We start from the raw sequence: 23,920 nt of genomic DNA on the forward strand, positions 1-23,920 counted from the left end.
ATCCTCTCACTGCCCCTGCACCTCTGGCCTGTACCCCAGTTTTGTATGCATAAATAAATAAATCTTTAAAAAAAATACACACTTCTGCAAAAGCAGTTTTCCTTAACTACAATTGAAATGAAGGGAAAAGTTACAGTGTATAAACTGCAAAACTTCAGTAGGTCATAGTCCTCTTAGATATTAATAGTTTGTCTCAGATTATTATAATTTGTGGAACTCGCACCTGTGAGTTTCATGTTCACAGTTATAAACTTCATATTTCCCCTCTTTTGGTCTTTAGAACATATCCTGGTAATTGTTATTACTATAAATTAGCATAATTTATAGTGACAAACTTTTTTGGGGCACTTATGTGTATGCCAAACAAATGCTGAACATACATTATTTCATTTGAGTCTTCTAACCCAATATGGTAAGTAGTATTATATTTCTTTTCAATTAACTTAGTAAGTTACTGAAAATTGCATAATTAATACATTATCTGGGATTTAAATTAAAGTCTTCTAACTACTACTGAGTGTACTTTAAGATGTTGATATAAAGAGGGTTGAATAAACTAAAATTTGCTTTCTGAATTTATGTGTTGTTTGTTAATTTCCAGGCTGTCAGACTAGAAAGTACTTACCAGAATCGAACACGCTATATGGTAGTGGTTTCAACTAATGGTAGACAAGACACTGAAGAAAGCATTGTCTTAGGAATGGATTTTTCCTCTAATGACAGGTATGGTACCACAAAAGGGAGGGTGAGAAAACTCCTTTTTAGATAACCTCTTCCTTTTGAGTCATCACAAAAACATTGTATGCATTCTACTTTGAAGGTTTAATGCATAAAATTAGAACACAAAAATATCTTAGCCGTTCAGTCTTGAGAGATGAAAATGCTTTGAATGTCTATTGTTATGTGTTCCTAATTTACCACTCTTTTCCTTACCTTCCTCTCATCTTCAGGTGGTGATGATATAAAGCAAATGTTTTCAATGGAGAGTAGTGGGAGAGAATCTGTTTTTTTCTTTGCAATCCACTTTATATTAAGCAGTAATGATTTATCTAGGTGATTCTAAGAGCACACACCCTTTGTGATAGTACATCAATGGGTCCTGAATTCTGAGGGAGCCCACTTTAACTTCATTCTCTTATATTTATCCATAGCCTTAGACCTTATTTTACCAAATGTTATGCTTCCTTTTTCCTTCTGAGTTAAAAAAGGAGGGGGAAGTTACTCTTTAAACTCAAAGCAGAACCTTTTAATCATACACATCTGGCTTTGGTGGTACTTATATCCTATGATAAAAGATTCATATATCACACAGAGCCTAGTTGTTGTTTTTTTTGTGTGTGTGTGTGTCCCTAAGGTTTGTTGCTTTTCTAATCTTATTTTTCTACTTTTTCTGGAAAAAATCTTGGGAAGACTGTGGAATGTGGTTGTTAAGCAGATCTTTGCACTCTAGATAATAAGCCTCAGGAAATCCTGCCAGATGCTCAAAGCATTGACTTCCTGGTTGAGTACTAGAATGGAACTGAGGAGTAGCTAGGGGTGTGACCTAGGACTGGGACACTTTAGCCACAAAGAGAAGAGGAGACTGAGGGTGATTCATGGGGGAGAGGAAAATTAGGAGAAAAGGGAGGAACAGATACCATACTCTCACTAGAAAGTTTCCCAAAGTAGTAAGTAGAGTTTACCTGAATTTATTAGCCAACCTGAAAATGACTTGTGGATTCACAAGGCCAGAGTTGTTATCTTGTATACCACTTGCAGCTCTGAAATTACAAGGCCCTTATAAACCACATTTAGAAAGCTCTCTGTCCTGCTTGGTTTTAACCTTTAGTGTTAGCTAAGAAATAGACCTCTCAGTAAACATGTATCTTATAAGAAGACCTACCTTACCTACATTCATTAGGATTTTAAGACCTCTGGTTGGGATTTTTTTTTTTTTAAGATATATTTTATTTTATTTATGCATACAAGAACTAAGGTGTAGGCCAGAGGTATGGGGAAGGGGTGAGATATGGGGGGTGAGAGGACTCACCATTGACAGATTGACTGAAATACACTGCTGAGAGGAACAATGGGTGAGATAGAAGAGGTCTGCTGCACCACATGGGTCAGCAACCTGGCCAGAGATTGAACTCATGCCACAGTGGCTGGTGATATAGCTTGATAGTGCTGAGACTTTAACAAACCCTAATTGGGAGGCCCTAATTGGGATTTCTGTCTCTGTATCTGTGCTGTCTATTACAACAGCCACTACCACTTTGTGGCTTTTAAACATATTAAAAATAAATTAGATTAAAAATGTACTCAGTCATTACTACCCATATTTCAAGAATTCTAGCTATATGTGATTAGACTGCCATATAGGGCAATCCATGGATTAACTTCACTGTAGAAAAGTTAATTGGCCAGCATTGCTTTTAGTTTGTTTGTAATACACCTTACTTCCTTTGTTTAGTTCTCCCAAATTCACATTTGGAAACCCCATAAAACAGAAACGGGGGCTACATGAAAACTACTTGAGTCTTCTGCTAGATTCTCTTGACTCAAAGTGTGAGAAGTCAGATAGAAGTCTTATCTCTTTTACTTTGTCCTAAGTATTTCTAGAAATCATAAAGGATGTTTATTAACATACATACACAGTAATTTACTTTGAAAGAATATCTTCACCTTTCACTAATAACCTTGCCTGAATCATCTCTGAGTTTCAAAAGAATACCTTAGTTCATAGAAGACAAAAGTATGATATGAAAAGCCATAGAAACTAGTTTTCATTCCATTTGTTAAACTTGATACTATGAATTTCCATATATCCTCTGAAAAAGTTCCTTGAACAGTAAGAGAAATATTGCGCACTCAGAATACTGGTGCTCAAGTACTCTGATATCACTTCTACCTTAGTTGCAATTGCAGGAATTTATCATTTTGTCTCTTAAGAATGTTAAAAGTCGATGTCAAGGCCCTCCCTGGTGGCGCAGCGGGTTAAAGCACAGCACTGAGAATCTGAAGCCACTTCCGCATGAGTTCGATTCCCGCCTGCCTCCTGCCCCGGAGGAGACCACATGGCGAGCCAGACCTCTCCTGACCCGCCCGCTGCTCCCCTCAGCAGTGTACTTCGTCAATCTGCCTGTTCTGCTCCCCACTCTGTCTCTGGTAAAGCCTCTCACCGTCCCTGAGCCTCTGGCCTGTACCCCAGTTCTGTATGAATAAATAAATAAATCTTTTAAAAAAAAAAAAAAGTCGATGTCAAATTAGTATTAAACCAAAGTATAAATTAGATTGTATATAGTATATTCTTCCCAAGAGGTTCTTAGGATATATTCCACTGAATTTATTAATCCTATTTACATGTTTTTTTATACTTTTAATAAAATTTTGTAGTATATAGTATAATCTTGGTTTCCAAATTGCATTTGATATGTTTCAAGTTATAAAATAAAATAATAGAAATTTAGGGTTATGTTTTATAATTTTTTCTTTTACTCCCAACACCTGGAGATGTTTTGTGCATATAAGCTCTCAATAAGTATTTGTTGAATGGAATGAGTTTTATTAAAAATACCTTTTATTTTTAAGTTTTATTTTATTTATTTATACATACAAGAGCTGGGATGCAGGCCAAAGGTGTGGGGATGGGAGATGATGAAAGGATTCCCCAGAGACAGAGTTGGGAGCAGAACAGCCCAATCTACTGAAATATACCACTGAGGGGAGCAGCAAGCAAGACAAGAGATGTCTGCTGCACCATGGGGATTAACTCCCTGGCTGGGGGGATGGAACACAGGCTGTAGCTGCCACAGATAGCTTCCTGTTGCTGAGACTTAACTCCTTGTGCCACGTTGGAGGCCCTTAAATAATTACCTGTTCCTTAATGGAAAAAAATCTCATGAGATTCTCATGAGCTGGATAAAAATCCATGGTGTGCCTAATTCAGGCCTTTCTCCTGTTGTGTGAAAAAGTTAATGTAAAAAAGCATTCTGCAGCATTATTTACAATTGGAAAGACAAGGAAACAGCCCAAGTGCCCCCCCCAAAAAAAAAGAATTCTGACCTAAATACAAGCTGAAAATGATACTTAATTCCTATATTGTCACTTGTCCAAATTCAAGTGATGTCTAGTAACAGGCTCATCAATTGTACCATTTCAGACCTTCTGTTTCTCCTGTAATTTCTTTAGCTTGGTCACCAGGCTATTAGCCCTTTATATTTATTCCCAAATTATACTTGTTGCTAGGAACCTGACTGAGCACTCACTGAAAAAATAACTGCTCTAAAAATAACCCACTCCACCTTGGGAAGCCATTTTCAAAACAAGTTTTCCTTTCATTCACCTCTTCTCATCTCCTTTGGGAGACTGGTTAGAAGGGAAAAATGGTTTGTCAGCCTTAAGAGAAAGTGGCAAAGGTCTGGGGTAAGTTATTCCCCACTTTCCACAGTTTTAGTTATCTACTGTCAAAGTAATCCTAAACAATATATTTTGAGAGAAAGGCATGATTCACATAATTGTTACTATAGTATATTATTGTAACTTGTTACTACTTGTTATTACTGATAATTGCTTACTGTACCTAATTTATAAATTAAATTTTATCAGATGTATGGGGGAAATCATAGTATATGTAAAGTCTGGTACTATTTGTTATTTCAGGAATTTACTGGGGGGACTACTGTACATATGTCCAACCTCTATAACTTCCTATCCCACCCTCTTCCATTAACTAAAAATCAGTTTCTCCCCAGATCAGGATGTGATCTAAATAATATTGTAATGTGCCAGAGCTATCTTTATATGGCTGTTGGCATTCCTATTCATTCTGCATTTCAGCAGTGCTAGTTCAGTGCACAACCAAGTACTGTTTTATTTAAGAAGTCTCTCTAAGTCATTAACAATTACATGTTTATTTCCTTTTCCCTTTTAGACTATTGAATTTATTCTGGTGTTCAATAAACCTGTGTAAGCCTTTCTATTAGAATCTAGCAAATCACATATTCAGAGGTCTTCATCAGTAATTCTTGAATTAGAAATAATTCTGAAGGTTAATTTGAGGGCTACAACCTACCAAACATCAACCTGGATTTTTTTAGACAGTGGCTGTTTGCAATTCAACACACTCAGTTAATATGTTTCCTTTATTAAATATATAAGGACCTCTGATAGCCATTTGTCTAAAACCATTTCTGAACATATACCTTGTATTTCTCCAGTCTGACATCAAAATTTACAGCTTAGGGTGTTATCTCTGTATAAAAGTTAATGAACAAAGAAATGCTTCCTGGAATAATCGGAAGTAATTTATGGATGATTTCTTCTCTTGCAGTAGCACTTGTACTATGGGCTTAGTCTTGCCTCTCTGGAGTGACACCCTAATTCATTTGGATGGTGATGGGTAAGAACTTTTTCCCTTTTTACTTTCCTACAGAAAGTGGGGGGTAGGGGGGAGGTGTTCCATCTTAGTGCCCATTCATTCACTGAATGGGAGACCCCATTGAACAGTCATGTCAGCAGATCAGTGAGTTCTTTTAAAACTCCTGCTTTGTGGAGTAGAGTAAAAATCAAACTTGCCAGGGCCTCTCACTTCTGTTCTTCTAGGCTAACTATGGTAAGAATCCAAACAAAAAAGAACTAGCTTGTTGGCTCACTCTTTAATCTGAGCATGTGTGGCTATTGCAGTGCTTTCCCAGAGGATGATATGTTCTGTTTCAAATAACCTCTTGCTGCCTCTGCCAGCTGTCAGCCTACAGTATAACCCCTTTTCTGTGCCAGTTCCCCCCAGTGACCCTCCACCTCCCACCTCCTGGTGTTTTTAAACTGTGTCCCAAGAGACCAAGATGTTTGCTCTAGTTTATAAAAGCAGGGTCAGGTTTGCTAAGAACACATAAGACTTCCAAATAGAAATACGCAGCAGAACAATTTGTCCGTAGCTACAGCTGGGAAACTGTATGCCGTTCTCTTAACTCCACTGTGGGAGTCATTTCATTTAGTTTAGTAGATAAAATCAGACAATTTATTGAAACTTTTCAGTCAAGCCCAATACTCCAATTAACTTCCACATGAAGTGCTTGATGATTCTACTGAACCTGCCATTGCTAATTGCAAAATGAACTTGAAAACTCAGTATTGAAATGGTCCATTCTCATTTGTGTTTTAATGTCTTATTCTCTCTTTCCTTAGTGGATTCAGCGTTTCAACAGATAACAGAGTCCACATCTTCAAACCTGTATCTGTGCAGGCTATGTGGTAAGAGGAATTTTAATATCTCTATGATATTACTAGAGTGAGAATATAGTATTTGGTATGGCACAATTCTCTATGAAAATGCTACATGATCTGCTTTTTGTTTATAGGATTTTGTGTGATCTGTTTGTGTGTCCTTGATAGTTAAAGATGATCTGAAAGTTCAACTTTTAGGTTATCACTGTGGAGATCACCAATGCAATGAACATTGGTGAACAAGTTGAAATTTGGTATTCTTAACTCTGGAAAGTACTTAATGGATCAGATAGTCAGCTGGAACTGAATTTTATGGGGATTCATTGTTAGCAGCAATCTAGAGCCAAGTCTAGAACTTCACACTACTATACATTAAATTTCAGTACCTTGAAAATCATGCCAGCCAGTTACATGAGCCACTCTATCTTCAGGCTGAACTGAGGTGGATGTTTTAAGGGTACTGGCCAAACACCCTGTGGGCCCCACATCCTGTGGAAGCCTAGGTTGGCTTTAAAGGTTTTCTCCTTTGTCTCATAACCATGTCCAGCAGCAAGAATGCTAATTCATCAGCTACCCACCTTAATAGATTCAAGAACAAAGGGAAGAACAGTACAGAAATGAGGTAGCAGAGAATGGAAGTTAAAGAGGAAAGCAAAGAAAGATGACTAGATGCTGAAAAGAAAAAATGTAAGCTCATTTCCTGATGACCCTACTTCACTGCAGAAAAACTTAAACAATCAGAGCTCTGTAAATTGGTGTATTGATAACATAGTCAAAAGCATAAATAGTAATGTAGAAAGCCAGCTCCAAGATACTCAAGCCACTAGGAAACTGCTTTCTAGGAAACCGCCCCTTTCCCCCTGACAATTTAATCCAGGCTAGTTTGAATCCAAAATTTGTGTCTTTTGGCAGAATTGATTGTATTCCCATTCAGTTTGAATCTGCTTGGGCATTTACTAACTTTGCTTTTGGGACATCAAAACAAACAAAGGCTGTGGCAGGTGGAGGTGCTATCCCAGCATTCATTTCTCTTTGGCATCTCCCCACTCTCACATCAGTGAGCAGGCTGTTTGGATTCTAGGAAACATTGCAGGTGATGGTTCAGTTTTCCAAGATTTAGTTATCAAGTATGGTGTAGTTGAAACACTATTGGTGCTTCTTGCTTTTTCCTAATATGTCATTTTTAGCATATGACTACTTTCGTAATCTTACCTAAACACTTTCAAATCTTTGTCGCTGTAAGAGCCTAGTACCCTTGTGCCACAAAATGTTGTGCCAGAAACTACCTCTGAAGGCTATACATTCCAAGTTCAGGATGGCACTCCTGGGAGATTTAACTTTTAGATTGAACAACCAAGGCATAAAGTTGTTTGCTGTATACTGTGTTTAGTTTGTTTGTCTTACTGTTTCTCAACTAAGAACTTTTTAAATGTAATCTGTAATTGTAGCACTCTTTACAACAAAACTATACGTGAACAGCTCCAACCTACTTACTATATGAAATGTCTTCTCTCAATGGATTTTTTATTTCTTTGTGAAATTTCATATCTTGCAGTACCCAGTAAATAAAGATTAAGTCCCACCCTTTAAAAAAATAGACAAATAAATTTCAATGTCTTGAGGTAACCATCATAGCATTGGTGGAGTTACACTACATAGATATTTCCATTAGGTTGCTGATGACTGTTTACATAATACAAATAAATCATAGAAAAAGCACTATATAATCGTTAAGAACCATCAGCTGATGTAATGACACTTTGCAGTCACTTGCTATGTGTCAGGGATTGTACCTAATGCTTTACGTAGATTATATCATTAGCCTCTCAAAATAATACAATTGGCTCCTTGGATAAAAAAACTAAGGTTTTAAAAATGTTTTGTAGCTGATCTGAGAGTATCTTACATTTAGAATAGATTTTTACTTGCTCGTTTTATAATATCTAGGAAATTATATAATGTTACAAGGGAATGTTGTGATGCTAAGAATCGGAGTCTGTCTCCTAGTCAAGGACTTGAATTTTAGTTCTACATTCAGTGAACTCTACTATAATGGAAGTCCCTACGAAGAGCAGAAGGGACAGAAAGCAAGCCAAAGAAGAAATAAAGGAGACTGAAAAAGACGTCAGGCAATTATCTATTCTTGAATAACAGAACTGATAAACTCCAGGTGTGCTGAGTCCTAGAACAGTCAGCTGAACAACTAACAATCTTAACTTTTTTTTTTTTTTTGCAGTAATAGCATTGTAAGATAGTTTTAGGTCATGTGTTTAGACCAGTTCTGAGCTTATTTCACAGCTGAATTTCTCATGGAAACTTAATGTCCTGCTTTACCTAAGGCCTAGTTAAAGGCAACTTACCTTTCTCCCTAGGTGCCATGTAAAACCAAGTTACAGTGAATACCATAAATGTCAGTGTATTCAGTTACATTTTGGGGAGGAATATAAAGAAGTCTTAATTTTTTTTTTTTAAGATTTATTTATTTGTGCACACAGAACTGGGGTACAGGCCAGAGGCTCAGGGGCAGTGAGAGGCTTCACCAGAGACAGAGTGGGGAACAGAACAGGCAGATTGACGAAATACACTGCTGAGGGGAGCAGCGGGCGGGCCAGGAGAGGTCTGCCACGCCATGTGGTCACCTCCGGGGCAGGCGGGAAGCAAACTCATGCGGAAGTGGCTTTAGCTTCTCAGTGCTGTACTTTAACCCACTGCGCCATCAGGGAGGGCCAAGAAGTCTTAATTTTTAAGACCGTAAAGATTCGGGTAATAACCTTGTCAGGAGTTGATGTTCTGGGAACCTCCCTGGTGGCACAAGGGGTTAAATCTCAGCTTTGTGAAGCAATCCACAGCCACTGCAGCAAGAGTTCAATCCCCAGCCAGAGAGCTGACCACACAGTGCAGCAGACCTCTCCTGTCTTGTCACTGTTCCCCTCAGCAGTTTATTTCCGTCAGTACTCCTGTTCTGATCCCCTCTCCATCTCTGGCGAATCTTCTCACACCCCACACCTCTTGCCCAGCTCTTACATGTATATATAAATAATTTTTTTTTTAAATAAAAGGATTTGGTGTTCTAAAGTAAACTGACTAGTTCTGGCTATGTTAGCTTTTGCTAATAAACTTTTTTTTTTTGGTGTACCACATGGGGAGTAATGAACTAAAAGTCACAGAAAAAGGAAAGATGGATCAAAGCAGCACCAGGTGTTTTCTTCACAAAAAGTAGCTGCAGCAGCTACTTTCCTGTATGCAGCTAGAGTCTGAGGCGGCTAAGCCTTGAAAGGATTCTAGGGCACTTGCACAGAGTCTTGTGTATGCTGTTGAAGAAAACATGCATTAAGTATCTGTACATTGCACTAACTGGTCTTTACCTTTGAAACTATGTAATGAACGTTAAATTCACTGAAAATTCTCTGGGAAATCAGTTTAGTTTGAGTAATAGAAAAAGCATTTTAAAGGAGTCTAAAACTTTGTTTTTCAGGAAAAACCTGTTTCCCTAATAAAAATAACTTGGCACATTCTTCCCCTTATCAAATTTTTAATTTTTTAGAAATTTACATTATACTGGATTGATAAGGATTCAAGAAACCAACATTATTATATACAATTGGTGGGAGAATAAGCTAGAGCTTTCTGTAGAATAATTGCTAATATGCCTTATCATTTTACGTGTCCTTTGACCTCATAGTTCTAATAAGAATTTATTCTTACCAATGGTGTGTACAAAAATGTTAACCATAAGAATGTTTTATCAGTTTTCAAGTGCAGCAAAAATTGGAAACCAGCTTTAAATGGCTGAACAAATAAACCTCAATTAAATTATGTCATATCACATTACTAAATGTCATGCACCATTAAAAGTTATCTAGTTTATTGACTTGGGAAGATGTTGGTCGCAAGGTATAAAATAAGGGAAAAAAGAGCAAGTTAAAGTGGAATGCAAAATATGGTCATATCTTTATTGTAGATCTATATACAAACAAAAATGCTGAAATGATCTACACTAAAACCTTAATAGTAGTTATTTCTAGATGGTCATATTACAGGTTATTTCTGCCTTTTACTGAGGTCCATAGCTTTTTTAAGGAAAAGGAAACAAATTGCTTTTGTTATGAGAGAATAAAATAAAAGTGTGTCTATATGAAAAAAATGTAAATAACTTAGCTTGCCCTAGAATTCTCTCATACTGTCTTTTTCCTTAGAAGAAAGACATTAGTTTATAACTAATATATTTCATTTAACAAATACTATGCTTCAACTATGAACAACTCAATATTCTTTTTGTCACTTAACGATACTTCAATAAACAAAATGTAGAAAGATCCTTGTTCTTGTGTAACTAACTTCCTAGCATTTCTAGCTTTAGCTTTTCCCAAATATGTAACCAAAAATGTATTTTTTTCATTCTGTTTACCCTTCTTGGGTTCCTGAGTTCACATTTAGAGATTCAAGTCTCATAATTATCAAGGCTACTCTTGAAAAGTAGCTCGAGTATGAATAAATGATTTAAACATACTAGGAGACAAAGCATGAATGATACATGTCATTTAATCAGTACTTTCTGGACATAAAGGACATGTCCTCAAAGATTAGGAACATCTGTGTGATCTTTGTGAAGCCTTTAAGAATCATAGGAAATGTATGCATCTGTGACTCACAGAACAAATCTTCTGTGATAAATGGTTGCGATCTTTAGTTCTCTAACAATAAAGCATAGCCACCTCATAGCTCCAACTCAAAGCTTACAAGTTCCACATGAATCCAGTCCTGTTTTTCACTGATGGCTATCAATTCTCCTGCTTTTCCTCCACCTCCCATTAATAATGTGTCATATCCCTCTAGCAAGAAATGTCTGCTCGATTGCTATGGATAGATAATATAGTGCAGATTAGAATCAGAGAACCTTGAACCTCAGGGAGTAGATTCCTTAGACAACAATTCTACAAGGATCTAAAATTTGGAGCAGTTGGGGATGCACACAATTAACCTTTTGGTACCCCCACAATTCTGCAGTGCTCATTTACTAGCTTTTTTTTTTCAGGTCTGCGTTACAGAGTCTTCACAAAGCTTGTGAAGTGGCCAGAATGCATAACTACTACCCAGGCAGCCTGTTTCTCACCTGGGTGAGTTATTACGAAAGCCATATCAACTCAGATCAGTCTTCAGTCAATGAATGGAATGCTATGCAAGATGTGCAGTCCCATCGGCCTGACTCTCCAGCTCTCTTCACTGACATGTAAGTCAGTTTGAAGATCATGAAAGTCCTCTCTGTTGTGTGCTAGGGGGTTTATAAACAGCATGTTTCTCACTAATCTGTCTTCTTCAAAAAGTAATCTTTGTGATAACTGTCATTTTCTACATCACATATCTGCACATAAAGAAACTTATTATTTTTATTGTCTGCAAAGACCTGAATTTTTACTCCAGGGCACAGTGGAATTCTCCACTGTATACAGTTAACAGCTATAGTACCATAACATTCCATTAATTCATATTCCACTAATTTGAAATTTGAGTTTAAAATAAATGGTTTGCAGTCCACCTTTACATTACCCATGAAAGAAATATTTGGAAATTAATCACAAGAGAAATTTTAGAGGGATGTTTCTAATACTTTCTAATACTTAAGAAAACTGTTTTCGGTTGATTTAAGAGAATACTAAGGTTTGTACACTCATTTTAAATTTATTGTTGTTCAAAAAATACCTTTATGTAATTCAGGTATCTTCCTCAGTTCCATCTTTGCCTTGTTAAGTTTTTGTCAGCAAAAATCTCCCTGGTGTGCTATAAGGTAGATTAAAAACCTAAGGTGGAGGTGATGTTTATTTCCTTTTTAGGTCTATGTATTTAACCTATGTGACTATTTTGGAAATTTTTCACACTTTAGTTCCTGCATTTAGAAATTAGTCAAGATGTTCATTTTGTTCTGAACTGATCTTTGCATTTCTCAGGTAGTCTGCACCTCAGAAAGAAGTGTAGACCTTCACTATCTGACTTACAAACTTTCACCTTCAGATTCCTAAAGTGATGCCAAAACAGTTCATGATTTAAAAAAAAAAAAAAACTTTATTTGAATAATAGTTAATAATTTTATTTTTACTAGAAAGAGATGACTTTTCTAGGAAATGTATGAATGGAATGGGGGGAGGGGGAAGGCAGTGGAAGATCTTTTGCCTAGTGTGTTACTGGTACTAAGACCACCTTTTCAGTAGCCCTAATTCTTTCAAGATCCCATACTACCTAAAAAAGTAAGGATTATCCTGACTTTCAAATCTTAGGAAATCTTACTGTTTCATGCTTTATTGTTGGTTGGTAGGAATAAGATGTCTCACCTGAGTCAAAAATGGACATTTTGAACCAAACTTACATGAAAGAAAATATTCCTCATTTTTCCTGATTTTATTAGAAACTGCAACACAAAAAAAAAGAAAGAAAGAAAACAAGAAAATCAAATTGCCCATAATTTCTCTTTGCTTTTCAGGCAGAAAAAAATATAGAATGTAGTCTCTGATCTAAGATAAAAGATCGTTAAGTATTAGTTCTTAGCTGTTCATAGGAAAAAAGACAAAAAGCTATAGATTAGTAGTGATTCTTTGATAGAGGGACTTTTAGTGATTATTTTCTTTGCATTTTATTTTCTTTGCATTCTTTTAATGATTATTTTCTTTGTGTTTTCCAATTTTTTCTCAGTAAAATTAAGGGAGAAAGTGTGTGCTTGTATTGTAATTAATTTTCCACTCCTTCCTACTAAGTTTAAACCCTAAAAAAGACTGCTGAGAATGCAAGGAGATTGTGTGTCACAATTGCTGTACTATCATATTTTGAAATCCAAGGAAGAAGGGAAAGGAGAATATATGTAACCATACTATTGAACATCAAAGGTTATGCCAGGCATTTCCTTTGTGTCTCATTTAATAAGAACCTCATGAGGGAGATATTCTTACTGTCCTCTTTACTTTAGAAAAGGAGACAGGCTCAGAGAAGGGAAGGGACGTGGTCAGGGTCACACCACTAATAAATAGCTGGGCTGAGATTAAAGTCCAAGTGTGTCTACTCCCAGATCACTCTGCCTCAAAAAAGTATGAAGGATTGGGAGGAAAATTGACAAATTAGAATATCCATGTACACAGCTGCTAAATTTTGTTCTGTCTATATTTCTTTTTAATGGAAGACTAAAATTAACTTTTTCTAAGGAAAAGTGGTGGGAGCATGACAAAGAATTTTAACTCTAGTCAAGACAGGGCCTAGGGGTTAAGTCTCAAGCTATCACCACTACAGTTTGAGTTTGATCCCCTGCCAGGGAGCTGACCCACATTGTGTAGCAGACCTCTCCTGTGTTACCCGCTGCTCCTCTCAGCAGTGTATTTCAGTAGAACTGCCTGTTCTGTTCCCCACTCTGACTGTGTTTACTCCCCCACTCCACACACCTTTGGCCTACACTCCAGTTCTTCTATACAAAAATGAATAAATAAAGATCTTTTTAAAAAGAAAAGAAGGTCTTGGGTGATAGACAGGAAAATGGTCCAGGTATTAGCTATATTCTGCAGAGTTCATGAGAACACATGGTAAGATCACAAGTGGTGGGGGGCCCCAGATAACGTAGTATAGTAGATAGCAAAGGCATGCAGGATCCCTGAGGCTTCCCATCCCCAAATAAGGATCACAGAGCAGATACCTTTTTTGAATGTTAGGAAGGAAAGATGAGACAGAAAATGCTCTGTCAGCCTCACTCAAATTCTACATAGTATGAAATAATGCTTATAGAGAGATGATCCAGTTACGTTGAAATAGTGGCTTTCTAGTAATTAGAGAGTCAACTGTCTGGTCTGATTTTATTTTACTAAAGTTCTGAGGATAATTTTATTTTTAAGAGCTTCAGAAAACTAAAGTAAGCAACAGAACCCTAAAGATAGAGTCTCGGGCTAGGCTGAGTGTTCTGGTTCTCCTACTGGTACTTGTGATCATTCATATTTCATTTAACCATTTAGCTGTTTATTTCCTTTTCTGTAAAATAAGGTGACAGGTACACAGAGGTTGTATGAGAGCTTTCATGTAAAGAAGAACATTCGGGGTGGAAATATTCTGCTTAGTAAATCCTTGAAACTCACTTTGGAAGAGAATTTGCCTCAATGAAGACAGGGATTACTCTCTCCCCTTTTCCCACTTTCTAGAATTTGGCAGTGAAAATCAGCATAAGGTGGCATTTTAAACTACAAGAAGACCAAGTTCCATAATGGGTCACATCACTGGTCTACTCAGCTCATCATTCTAGTTTAACAAGTGATCCTCAGGAATATTAATACTCAGTATATCCTGTGTATCTTTACTCCCTCATGGATATACGTATATATGAATTTAAAGACCTTTAGGTGTGTACAACTTCCCCAGTTAATGCCTACATATTTACATTCTAGAAATACTGAAAAGAGGGCCCTCCCTGGTGGTGCAACGGGTTAAAGCACAGCACTGTGATACTATCTGCAGCCACTCTAGCAGGAGTTTGTTCCCCAGCCAGGGAGATGATCCACATGGCACAGCAGACCTCTCCTGTCTCTCCTGCTGCCCCCCTCAACACTGCATTCAGTCACTCTACCTGTTCTGCTCCCCACTCTGTCTCTAGTGAATCCTCTCCTGTACACACACACACGCACTTCTGGCCTGTACCCCACTTCTTGTATGCATAAGTAAATATTTTTTAAAAAATACTAAAAAGAAACTTTTTTAAATTAAATTTCTTTTTTGCCCTGAATTATATAAACTTGCGGGTTATAGAGCCAAGGCCCACCAATTTGGAAACATAAACAAGTGGCATATTAATTTACTAAGTCAAATTCCTGCCTAAGAAAAATCACCATTTCTTTCTTCTCAGCCCAACTGAACGTGAGCGCACTGAAAGGCTAATTAAAACCAAATTAAGAGAGATTATGATGCAGAAAGATTTGGAGAATATCACATCCAAAGAGGTAAGAGACCATAAGTCCTCACTGTTCCAAGGCTGGGAATAGGGTAATAGTGAGAATGGGCTAGAAATGGTGAGTAAATGAAGATACAGATGGACCTCCCAGAAATTAGTATCATAAACCATCTTTGTTTCAGATACGAACTGAGTTGGAAATGCAAATGGTGTGCAATTTGCGAGAATTCAAGGAATTTATAGACAATGAAATGATAGTGATCCTTGGCCAAATGGATAGTCCTACACAGATATTTGATCACGTGTTCTTGGTAAGTCTTTGGACCACATTAAATGGTATGCTGAAATTAGACCATGCTAACCCATGGAGGGATAATTGTTAAATAAAATGTGATTTACGTTAAAAAAAAGAGGTAATAAATATTACCTCATTACTTCCTAATTTAGTTCACTATTATCCATGCTTTTAGCATTGTTTACGTCACCTATATGGTACAAGTGTTGTAGAATGGTGTGCTTCTCCATATCTCTTCCCAATTCCTCACTCAGTAATGTAAAGCTAGTGGATTAAAATTGACTCTGGTGGGAATTTTTACACCAAGGAAATTGACAAATGCTACAAATCAGTCTTTTTTCAGTTGGGGTTGTTAACTTATCTCCTTTGTTCTTCATAAGTCAAAAACAGACTAGCCCATAGTAGTTTTATATAGTGCAAATAAGGGGTGATCCTCTGAGGTCATGCTTTCAAATTTGCCCATTATGTCTAAAGTCTCATATAACTGATCAAGTTAGATTTATAATGAGAGTCTATTAGACTTCTAAGCATTTGTAGTCTTATGGCTACATTTTGAGTCCCCAAAATACTTTTGTGACTACCAAAAACTGAGTGACTTAAAGTTGTGCTTCATTGTTCTTGAACCTTCAGTGACCTATAATTAATCCACAGAGCCTCTGCACATGAACCAAGGAAGCTTCTAAAATCTGAAGACCTATTTTCTACCCAAATGTTAATGAGATTTAGTTTTCTTCAACATAGGGTAATGGTTATAAGGCTAACAAGAATAATTAAAGACAGTGGTAAACACCAACACCTCGTTTTTATTTACCAAAAAAAAAAAAATGCTAACATGAAATTAAATCTATTGGTTTGAATTTCACTTCCTTTCTCTGATAAGAAATTTGTGAACTGTGAAATGATTAGAAGCTAGGAACAGGTGAGAAGAGGAATAAATGCATAGGAACTGACTAAACTAAACTGGATCATCTCACCCTGAATATTCAAGAGCTTATTTCACCAAGCAGCCAGACTTTATGCTATTGAAGGCTTGTATCCTGAATTAATTTGTTGATACTTAGAGTCAGTCTGCTAAGAATGATTCATAGTGGTGTGTAGCTATGAAATTACTCATGAAAAGCTGTGAGCTGGGAGGATAACGTCATACTGTGTAACTGTCATTGACCTTTCTACTTGTAAAGCATTTGGCTTTGTTGCCATTTGTATATGCTTACAACAAGATTTCAAGTATTACCCATTCTTGTGCTATGGGGAAGGATTTTTGTGTTACCTATAGAAAATGCATGAGTCATACAGATGAGCCCTGCCCCCAACTGTCTCTGTGTAACATGACTAACTTTTATGAAGGGCAAATGCCTATGTAGCCAAAAATAGCTCATGTTAGAAAGTGACCAATGCTGCAAATTTGGAAATCCCTTTCCCATGAGCTTGGATTTTAATACCTAAAAAGGATATACATATGATGACTATCAAAAGCAGCCAGTGTCTGACCAGTCAACCTGTTTATCTTCAAGCATGTATCCTTCTCCTTAACTCCTCCTCAAAATAGTGTCTTTTAGGGCATATGCGCAAATTTTAATAATACCCTAAAAAGAAAGAACAATCCCTCCCCAGAATACTCATTAGTCCCTAATCAGTTACAAAGGCATTTGCATATTTCCACCAATAAATCCATGCCATTATTTCATGATTAAAGACATATTTTTCTGTCTTGATTTTTTTCTTATAACAAAAATAATCTCTGCTCATTGCAGAAAACTTAAAAAATTTTAGAGGACAATAAATAAACTTTCAGTCATCACCCAGAGATATAAGCACTGTTACTTTTCATTATATAATATTGCCTTCCACTCTATTTTACTTTTTTATTATGTATTTACAGACCTATTTTGGAAACTTTTTTTTTCAGACCTATTTTGGAAAAAGGGGAAATCCAATTCAACTTCTTTCTATCTTCTAGAGCATGGACATGTTCTTTCCATTCTGAATATTTTTCTTATTTGGGGGGGAAAAAAAACCATTTAAACCAGAGAATCCTGAAATTTAATGCTTATCCAAATATAAATTAAGTGTATAGAAGTTTTTCTAAACATCCTATTATACTTCTTCCTTGATGGCTTCCTCCCTTTGTTTACACCAACATAGCCTGTGTCCAGACTGCTATCTCTTCGCCAGTGAGTCTGTGCTCTGCTGACTTTCCCAGAAGTCAGGAAAAGAAGTCTTATCCGAGCTGCAAGTGTTGGTGTTAATTTTCTGCAAAGTCATTTCATCTTGTGCGTAGTTGTGATGCCTATAGTGCAAGCCGGTTATGTGAAGGGAGACAGCCGGATATCATCTACCCTCCCTTTGGAAGATTGTTGTAGTCCATTGCACAGAGGTGTTTATTTGCAAAGGTACCCCACTAGTGTGGGAAGGAAAAATGTAGGTATAATTTAAAGACAATCTGAGGCAAAAAGAAAGCATGATTTGTTGGAGGCCAGGGTGTTTCCAGAAAAAGTTCTTCCACACCCGTACAAGTTTACAACTTCTCTGAGCCCAAAGTCCTTGCTCAACCAATTTTCAGTATCATACGCTTTCCTGGAGGCTGTCCAATTTGGCTGAGAAAAAGCTAGATGTGACCAGAGACCCTTTGCAGAAAGACAAGCAGCTTAATCTTAACTGCCGAAATGAAAGCACAGAAATATTGGACACAACCAATACTTTTGCTTATGAATGAAAAGATTGTTCCAATTTTTACTGTTATTATCTTTTTCAAGATTTGACATTGCATGTTCTTTAGGAATAGTGTTTTCAAAGAAAAATTAAGCTTCAAATTAGTGGTTAGGATCAGAAAAAAAGAATATGTAAATAGATGAAGCAATAATCAAATCAGCAAAAATCATGAATATGATTAAAATAACTCCTCAACTGGAGATGTGTAGCATAAACTATTCTTAGAAAAGAGTGAATAGAGAGTTTATGTCTAATTGCCATGGTAATGTGACTCGCACAGCCTTAGAACTGTCAATATGGTATGATGAAGAAGATATGGATAGGGATACAATCCTTGGACATTAGGCCAAGTCATCTAGGTCTTAGTAGAATCCTCAGTATAACCCTGCTCATCTGCCAAAAATGTGTTCTCCTTCTCTATTTTAGAAAGCTGAACCTCAGTAAGACTACTTCCTGAGGTTAACATTTTCAAAGAAATAAGTTACTTAGGTCTTTGGACCAGGCTACAGTGTAGGAGAACCAGAGTGAAAGAGAGGTGAATTTACTTAAAAATGTATCGTAGGACCCTCCTAGTGAGACAAGGGGTTGAAGCAACAGCACTATGAAGCTACCCAAAGCCACTGCAGCACAGGTTCAATCCCTGGCAAGGGAGGTGATCCACATGGTAAGGCAGACCTCTCCTGTCTTGCCCACTGCACCCCTCAGCAGTTGAGTTGTTGGGAGCCAAGAGTCTCACTGTGAAATAGGGAGATTAAAAATGATGGAGGGTGGGAAGAAAAAAAAGGAATAACTTTATTGTGTTAGATTTCAACGGAAGTAGCAATATAAATACTTTTTTAGAAAGGTTTCCTAGATCTATCCACTAAAAAGTTTTAGAAGTAACGACACCTAGTAGAATTGAGCATATCTATTAATAACGCCCAGATTTTGATTACAAAATATTATTCTACATTAACAAAAAAACAGGATTCCATGAGGAAATGGCTGATTTCATTTACAAAGTGAATCTGGAACAACTTTTTGACTAGAAATAAAGAAAGTGTTCAAAGACTTTAATGGGATTATATCAAAAGGACTTTGCCTGGAGAGATTTCCACTGGCCAAGTTAATTTTGGACAATTTAAGTGTCCAAAAAATAAAGTAAAACAAAATTGTGGTGGGTATGGATTATAACATACTAAATAAAAAAAAATTCCAAAGTCCATAGAGACTCTCAATGGGTTGGGGGGTTAATCAGGTGAAGCTCCTTTTACAGAGGCAGGCCAGCTAACATACAGAAGCAATGTTGGGATCAGAAACCGCCACTAAAATAACTGATTTGGGCAAAATCAGCAGTTGAATGCTGAAGACATAAGACTATTATAAAACAGGATATCCACATGGCCTCAAAGATTACTAATCTTAAAAGGAAACTTTACGATGGAGCAATGTGACAGACACAAAGGTGCCCAAGAATTCAAACTCAGCATGACAAATAATGCAACAAACTGATACTGTATTCCTCATGATGCAGTAGGAAGTATATACTATCACTTTTGTAATATTCTTACCTTCAATGTTTGACCTGATCTTTAGGGAATTCTCCAAGATTATAGGCCTGCAGTCCATAAAAATGTCAGTATCATGAAAGACTAAACAAAGTCAGGGGGGCACTGGTCTATTAATATAAATGGCAGAGACATTGTAGCTATATGCAAAGTGTGATCCTTGACTGAGTGTATATAATAAAGGACATTTTGAGAACATCTTTTGAAATTCAAATATGAATGATGATTGTTATCTTTCTTGGTTGTAAAAATGAAATTATGTTAGAGACTTCTTGTTCTTAAATGATATAAGATCAGAAATGAAATGCCATGATAGCTCAAATTACTTTCAAATGGCTCAGAGAAAAAAGCATTCAAGGAAAGGAATTGTGACCAAAGATTAACAATTGATATAGCTCCCCAACAATATAGAACCCCCTTCTTTAAATTTATATATTATGGTCCCCTCATTTGTTTGACATAGCTGCTGTTTCCCTCTCTCCTTATCACATACACACATACACCTAACACATACACCCTAGCTCCCTAGCTGCAACACAATGCACTAGAAAGAATGTGGAATTTAGAATGAAATCTGAGTTTAATTCATAATAATGGCACTTCATTCATTCAACAAATATTTATTGGATACTTACCAGATGCCAAGCACTGTGCAGGGGTTTTCATAGGGAGCCCGACACAGTGCTCCTTCAAAAAACTTATTTTATAGTGGAGCACAGTTATTAAATAAGCACATTAACATGTAAGTACAAATGTGCTATTAAGGAAAAAAATCATAGTAATAAAAACAAGAGGACTTCCCTGGTGGTGTAAGAGGTTTTAAAGCACAGCACTATGAACCTAGATGGCACAGCAGTCCTCTCCTGTCTCATCCGGTATTCTCTTCAGCAGTGTATTTCAGTCAGTCTGCCTGTTCTTCTTCCCACTGTGTCTCTGGTGAATATTCTCACCCCCTTTACCTCTGGCCTGTATTGCAATTATTGTATGCATAAATACATAAATCTTTAAAAAAAATAGAAACAAGAATAGCAGGAGGATGTTAAGAGACACCTCCAGCAATATGCTCTTGAGCAAAAATTATTTTAACTATAAGGGTTGGGCTTTCTTCTCTGTAAAAATGAAGATAATACTCTACTGTATCATTTGTGATAACATATAAAGTGTCAGCCCTGTAGAGAGGAAACTCAGATATTATTGATTTCTTTTTAGAAATTCTGGTTCTTCCTTTACAGGACTCCTTTTTAATTGTTATATTTAGTTGATTTGCTAATACTCCCTAACCTGGTCTCTCTGGTTCCACAGGGCTCAGAATGGAATGCCTCCAACTTAGAGGACTTACAGAACCGAGGGTAAGTACACACTAACTGCCAAGCTTAAGAATTGCTTCCAGGGCTCTCCCTGGTGGCACAACGGGTTAAAACATCGCACTATGAAGCTCTCAGAAGCCACTGCAGCCAGGGAGTGACTCACATGGCGTGGCAGACCTCTCCTCTCTCACCTGCTGCTCTCCTCCGCAGTGTACTTCATCAGTCTGCCAGTTCTGCTCCCCACTCTGTCTCTGCTGAATCCTCTCACCCCCTGCACCTCTGGCCTGTACCCCAGTTCTTGTGTGCATAAATAAATAAATCTTAAAAAAAAAAAGAATTACTTCCATTTGAAATCTAACCAAATGTAAGTAATTAAAATGTCTGTTCTCCCTTTGTTTCATCCCCCTATTTCCCCCCCACCAAAAAAATTAACTGTTTCATTAGACTTTGTTTTTTCAGAAACAAGTGTGCAAACTTATGATGCTATTTGAAGCAAAATGGAGTTATTGGGTTTTGTTTTGTTTTGTTTAAGAGCCATTTAAGTTTCACAGCAAAATTGGAGGAAGGTACAGAGATTTTCCATATGCCTGTACTGCCACAGATGCACCCATAGATACATTATGATTATACATTATGATTCATTCTGTGGATTTGGACAAATGTATAATAACATTCCATCATTATGCTGTCTCACAGTGTATTTTCACTGCCCAAAAAATCCTATGTGCTCTGGCCACTTACTCCCCTACCTCCAAACACTGACAACCTTTTACTGTCTTCATAGTTTTGTCTTAGGTTGCTATTTTTAGAAAAGCATATGCTGGGTTCACAGAACTGTTTATACAATATTTATCTAGTATCTTCTATGGGCCAAGCACAAAGTTAAATACTAGGGACCCAGAGATAAATAAGACTCAGTCCATATCCATTTCTAGTAGGCTGCTTGAAAACTAAATTATAAATGTAAAGTTACAAGTTTCTGAAACTTTCTGACCTACTTTGCATTAAGAAATGTATCCCTATGGCCTCTCTGGTGGTGCAAGAGGTTAAAGTGCAGCACTATGAAGCTATGCACAGCCACTGCAGCATGAGTTCGATCTCTGGCCAGGGAAGAGACCTACATGCTGCAGCATTCCTGCTGCTCCCCTCAGCAGTGTATTTCAGTCAGTTTGCCTGTTCTGTTCCCCACTCTGTCTCTGGTGAGTCCTGTCACCCTGCCCCCTCACCTCTGGCCTGTACCCCAGCTCTTATATACATACATAAATAATTCTTCTAAATGGCTGGCTAAAAAAAAAAAAATTATCCCTAAATTGAGATTGATTGTAGCAATTGTGACCATGGTAAACATTCAGAAAGCAAAACTTGCCATTCTCTGCTTTTTGGTTTTTAACTTAATACCTCAATTTTTCATTGAGCATGGTCAAGTCATCAAGAGAAAATTATGTCTGGAAATTGGTCTTGCTAACTCTTGATTGTAGATAAATATAAGACCTACTAAGATTCAGAGATAGGCCCTCCCTGGCAGCACAGAAGGTTAGGACTAAGCACACAAGCTTGCCACAGCCGCTTTGGTGGAGTTCGATCCCTGCCCCAGTGGTGATTCACATAGCAAGGCAGACCTCTCCTGTCTCACCTGCTGCTCCCTTCATCAGTGTACTTTGTCGATCTGCCTGATCTCCTCCCTATTCTGTCTCTGGTGAATCCTCTTACTACCCCTACACCACTGGCCTTTTACCCAGTTCCGTATGCATAAATAAATCTTTTTAATCTTAAAAAAAAATAAATTATTCAGAGATAGTGATGGATGCCTGACTGGTTGTTAACTGCTTGTTTTCTTAACTACAAGTCAGTTTTCTGGTTATCTTTTAACTTTTCCCCCAGAAGAAAGCTATGTCATAATTGCAAAAAAGAACTTGGAACAGGACTTAAGCCAAATAATTATACGAAAAGTTCAGGGCTAAGGGAGCGGGTGATAAGTAGAGGTAGATTACTTAATTTAAGATAAAAAATAAATAATAGAACTTGAAAGTTTTTAATTGATAAGGCATGGGTCTACAGTTTTTAAAAGCAGAGACAATATCTTAGTCATGTTTAACTCAGAACTTTATACCAGGAAGGCACTTAGTATATGTGAAACAATGATAGAAAAATTTGAGGACTGTGACTTGTCCGTTTAGAAAGGGAGGAGCTCAACTAATAAGTGAAGCTGGGAATTTACAGGCCTAATCCTTGTCTGCCATTTTCCCCACTTTGGACCTAAAAAGCAGAAGCCCAGATGAGTTACTTTCTGACTAGGAATATTGAACACTCCCCTACTGGGAAGAGAACCCCAGTGGTCTGTGGTAAAGGACTATAGGTACTTCGGTGGTGGGTGTGCTGTGGGACATACACCTCTGAGGTATGAACCTTTTCCTTTAAATCACATATAGTGAAAACCAATGTTACCTCAATAAAAATTAATCAAAAAATAACAAAGGTTCCCCTGAGGGTGAGGATCTCTAGTTGCCAGAGTAATGACATATTTTATCTTCTTTATATATGGGTTCTGCTTAAGATTTATTTGGAGCTTGCATAAAGGTTTTGACAACCTCCTAAGTTATAAAGCTTAAAAAAAATTCCATCATTATGGAAAAACAGTATTTAGATAGAATGTTTATTATGAAATCTGAGATTTGATATAGTGGTGCTTGCCAAATGTATTAGAATCACTTTGTACTTAACATAGACTTTGACTTCTGATTTATAGCTCCAGCTGGGGGTGAGACATATTACTGACTATTTATAAAGCTAAATTATCAAACACCATTGCATTTATTTGTATTAAAAATAGTATGGTTGGGCCCTCCCTGGTGGCACAGCGGGTTAAAGCACAGCACTAAGAAGTCAAAGCCACTTCTGCATGAGTTCGATCCCCGCCTGCCCCAGAGGTGACCACATGGCGTGGCAG

General features: G+C 37.1%; 1 protein-coding gene across 2 annotated transcripts in view; it reads left to right on the forward strand.

Annotated features, from left to right (window-relative positions):
- SSH2 (slingshot protein phosphatase 2) overlaps nt 1-23,920 on the forward strand; it is a 225,926-nt gene that overhangs the window by 180,735 nt on the left and 21,271 nt on the right. For both annotated transcript variants that reach the window (XM_004684824.2, XM_012726477.1), the window contains 7 exons: nt 602-723; nt 5,312-5,380; nt 6,166-6,231; nt 11,240-11,434; nt 15,068-15,161; nt 15,295-15,423; nt 20,969-21,015. In XM_004684824.2, the coding sequence (XP_004684881.1) occupies nt 602-723; nt 5,312-5,380; nt 6,166-6,231; nt 11,240-11,434; nt 15,068-15,161; nt 15,295-15,423; nt 20,969-21,015 (722 nt within the window). The remainder of the gene's footprint in view (nt 1-601; nt 724-5,311; nt 5,381-6,165; nt 6,232-11,239; nt 11,435-15,067; nt 15,162-15,294; nt 15,424-20,968; nt 21,016-23,920) is intronic.

This window comes from Condylura cristata, unplaced genomic scaffold, assembly GCF_000260355.1.
Source record: "Condylura cristata isolate star-nosed mole 26May11 unplaced genomic scaffold, ConCri1.0 scaffold00017, whole genome shotgun sequence".
In the NCBI taxonomy this organism is placed as follows: domain Eukaryota; kingdom Metazoa; phylum Chordata; class Mammalia; order Eulipotyphla; family Talpidae; genus Condylura; species Condylura cristata.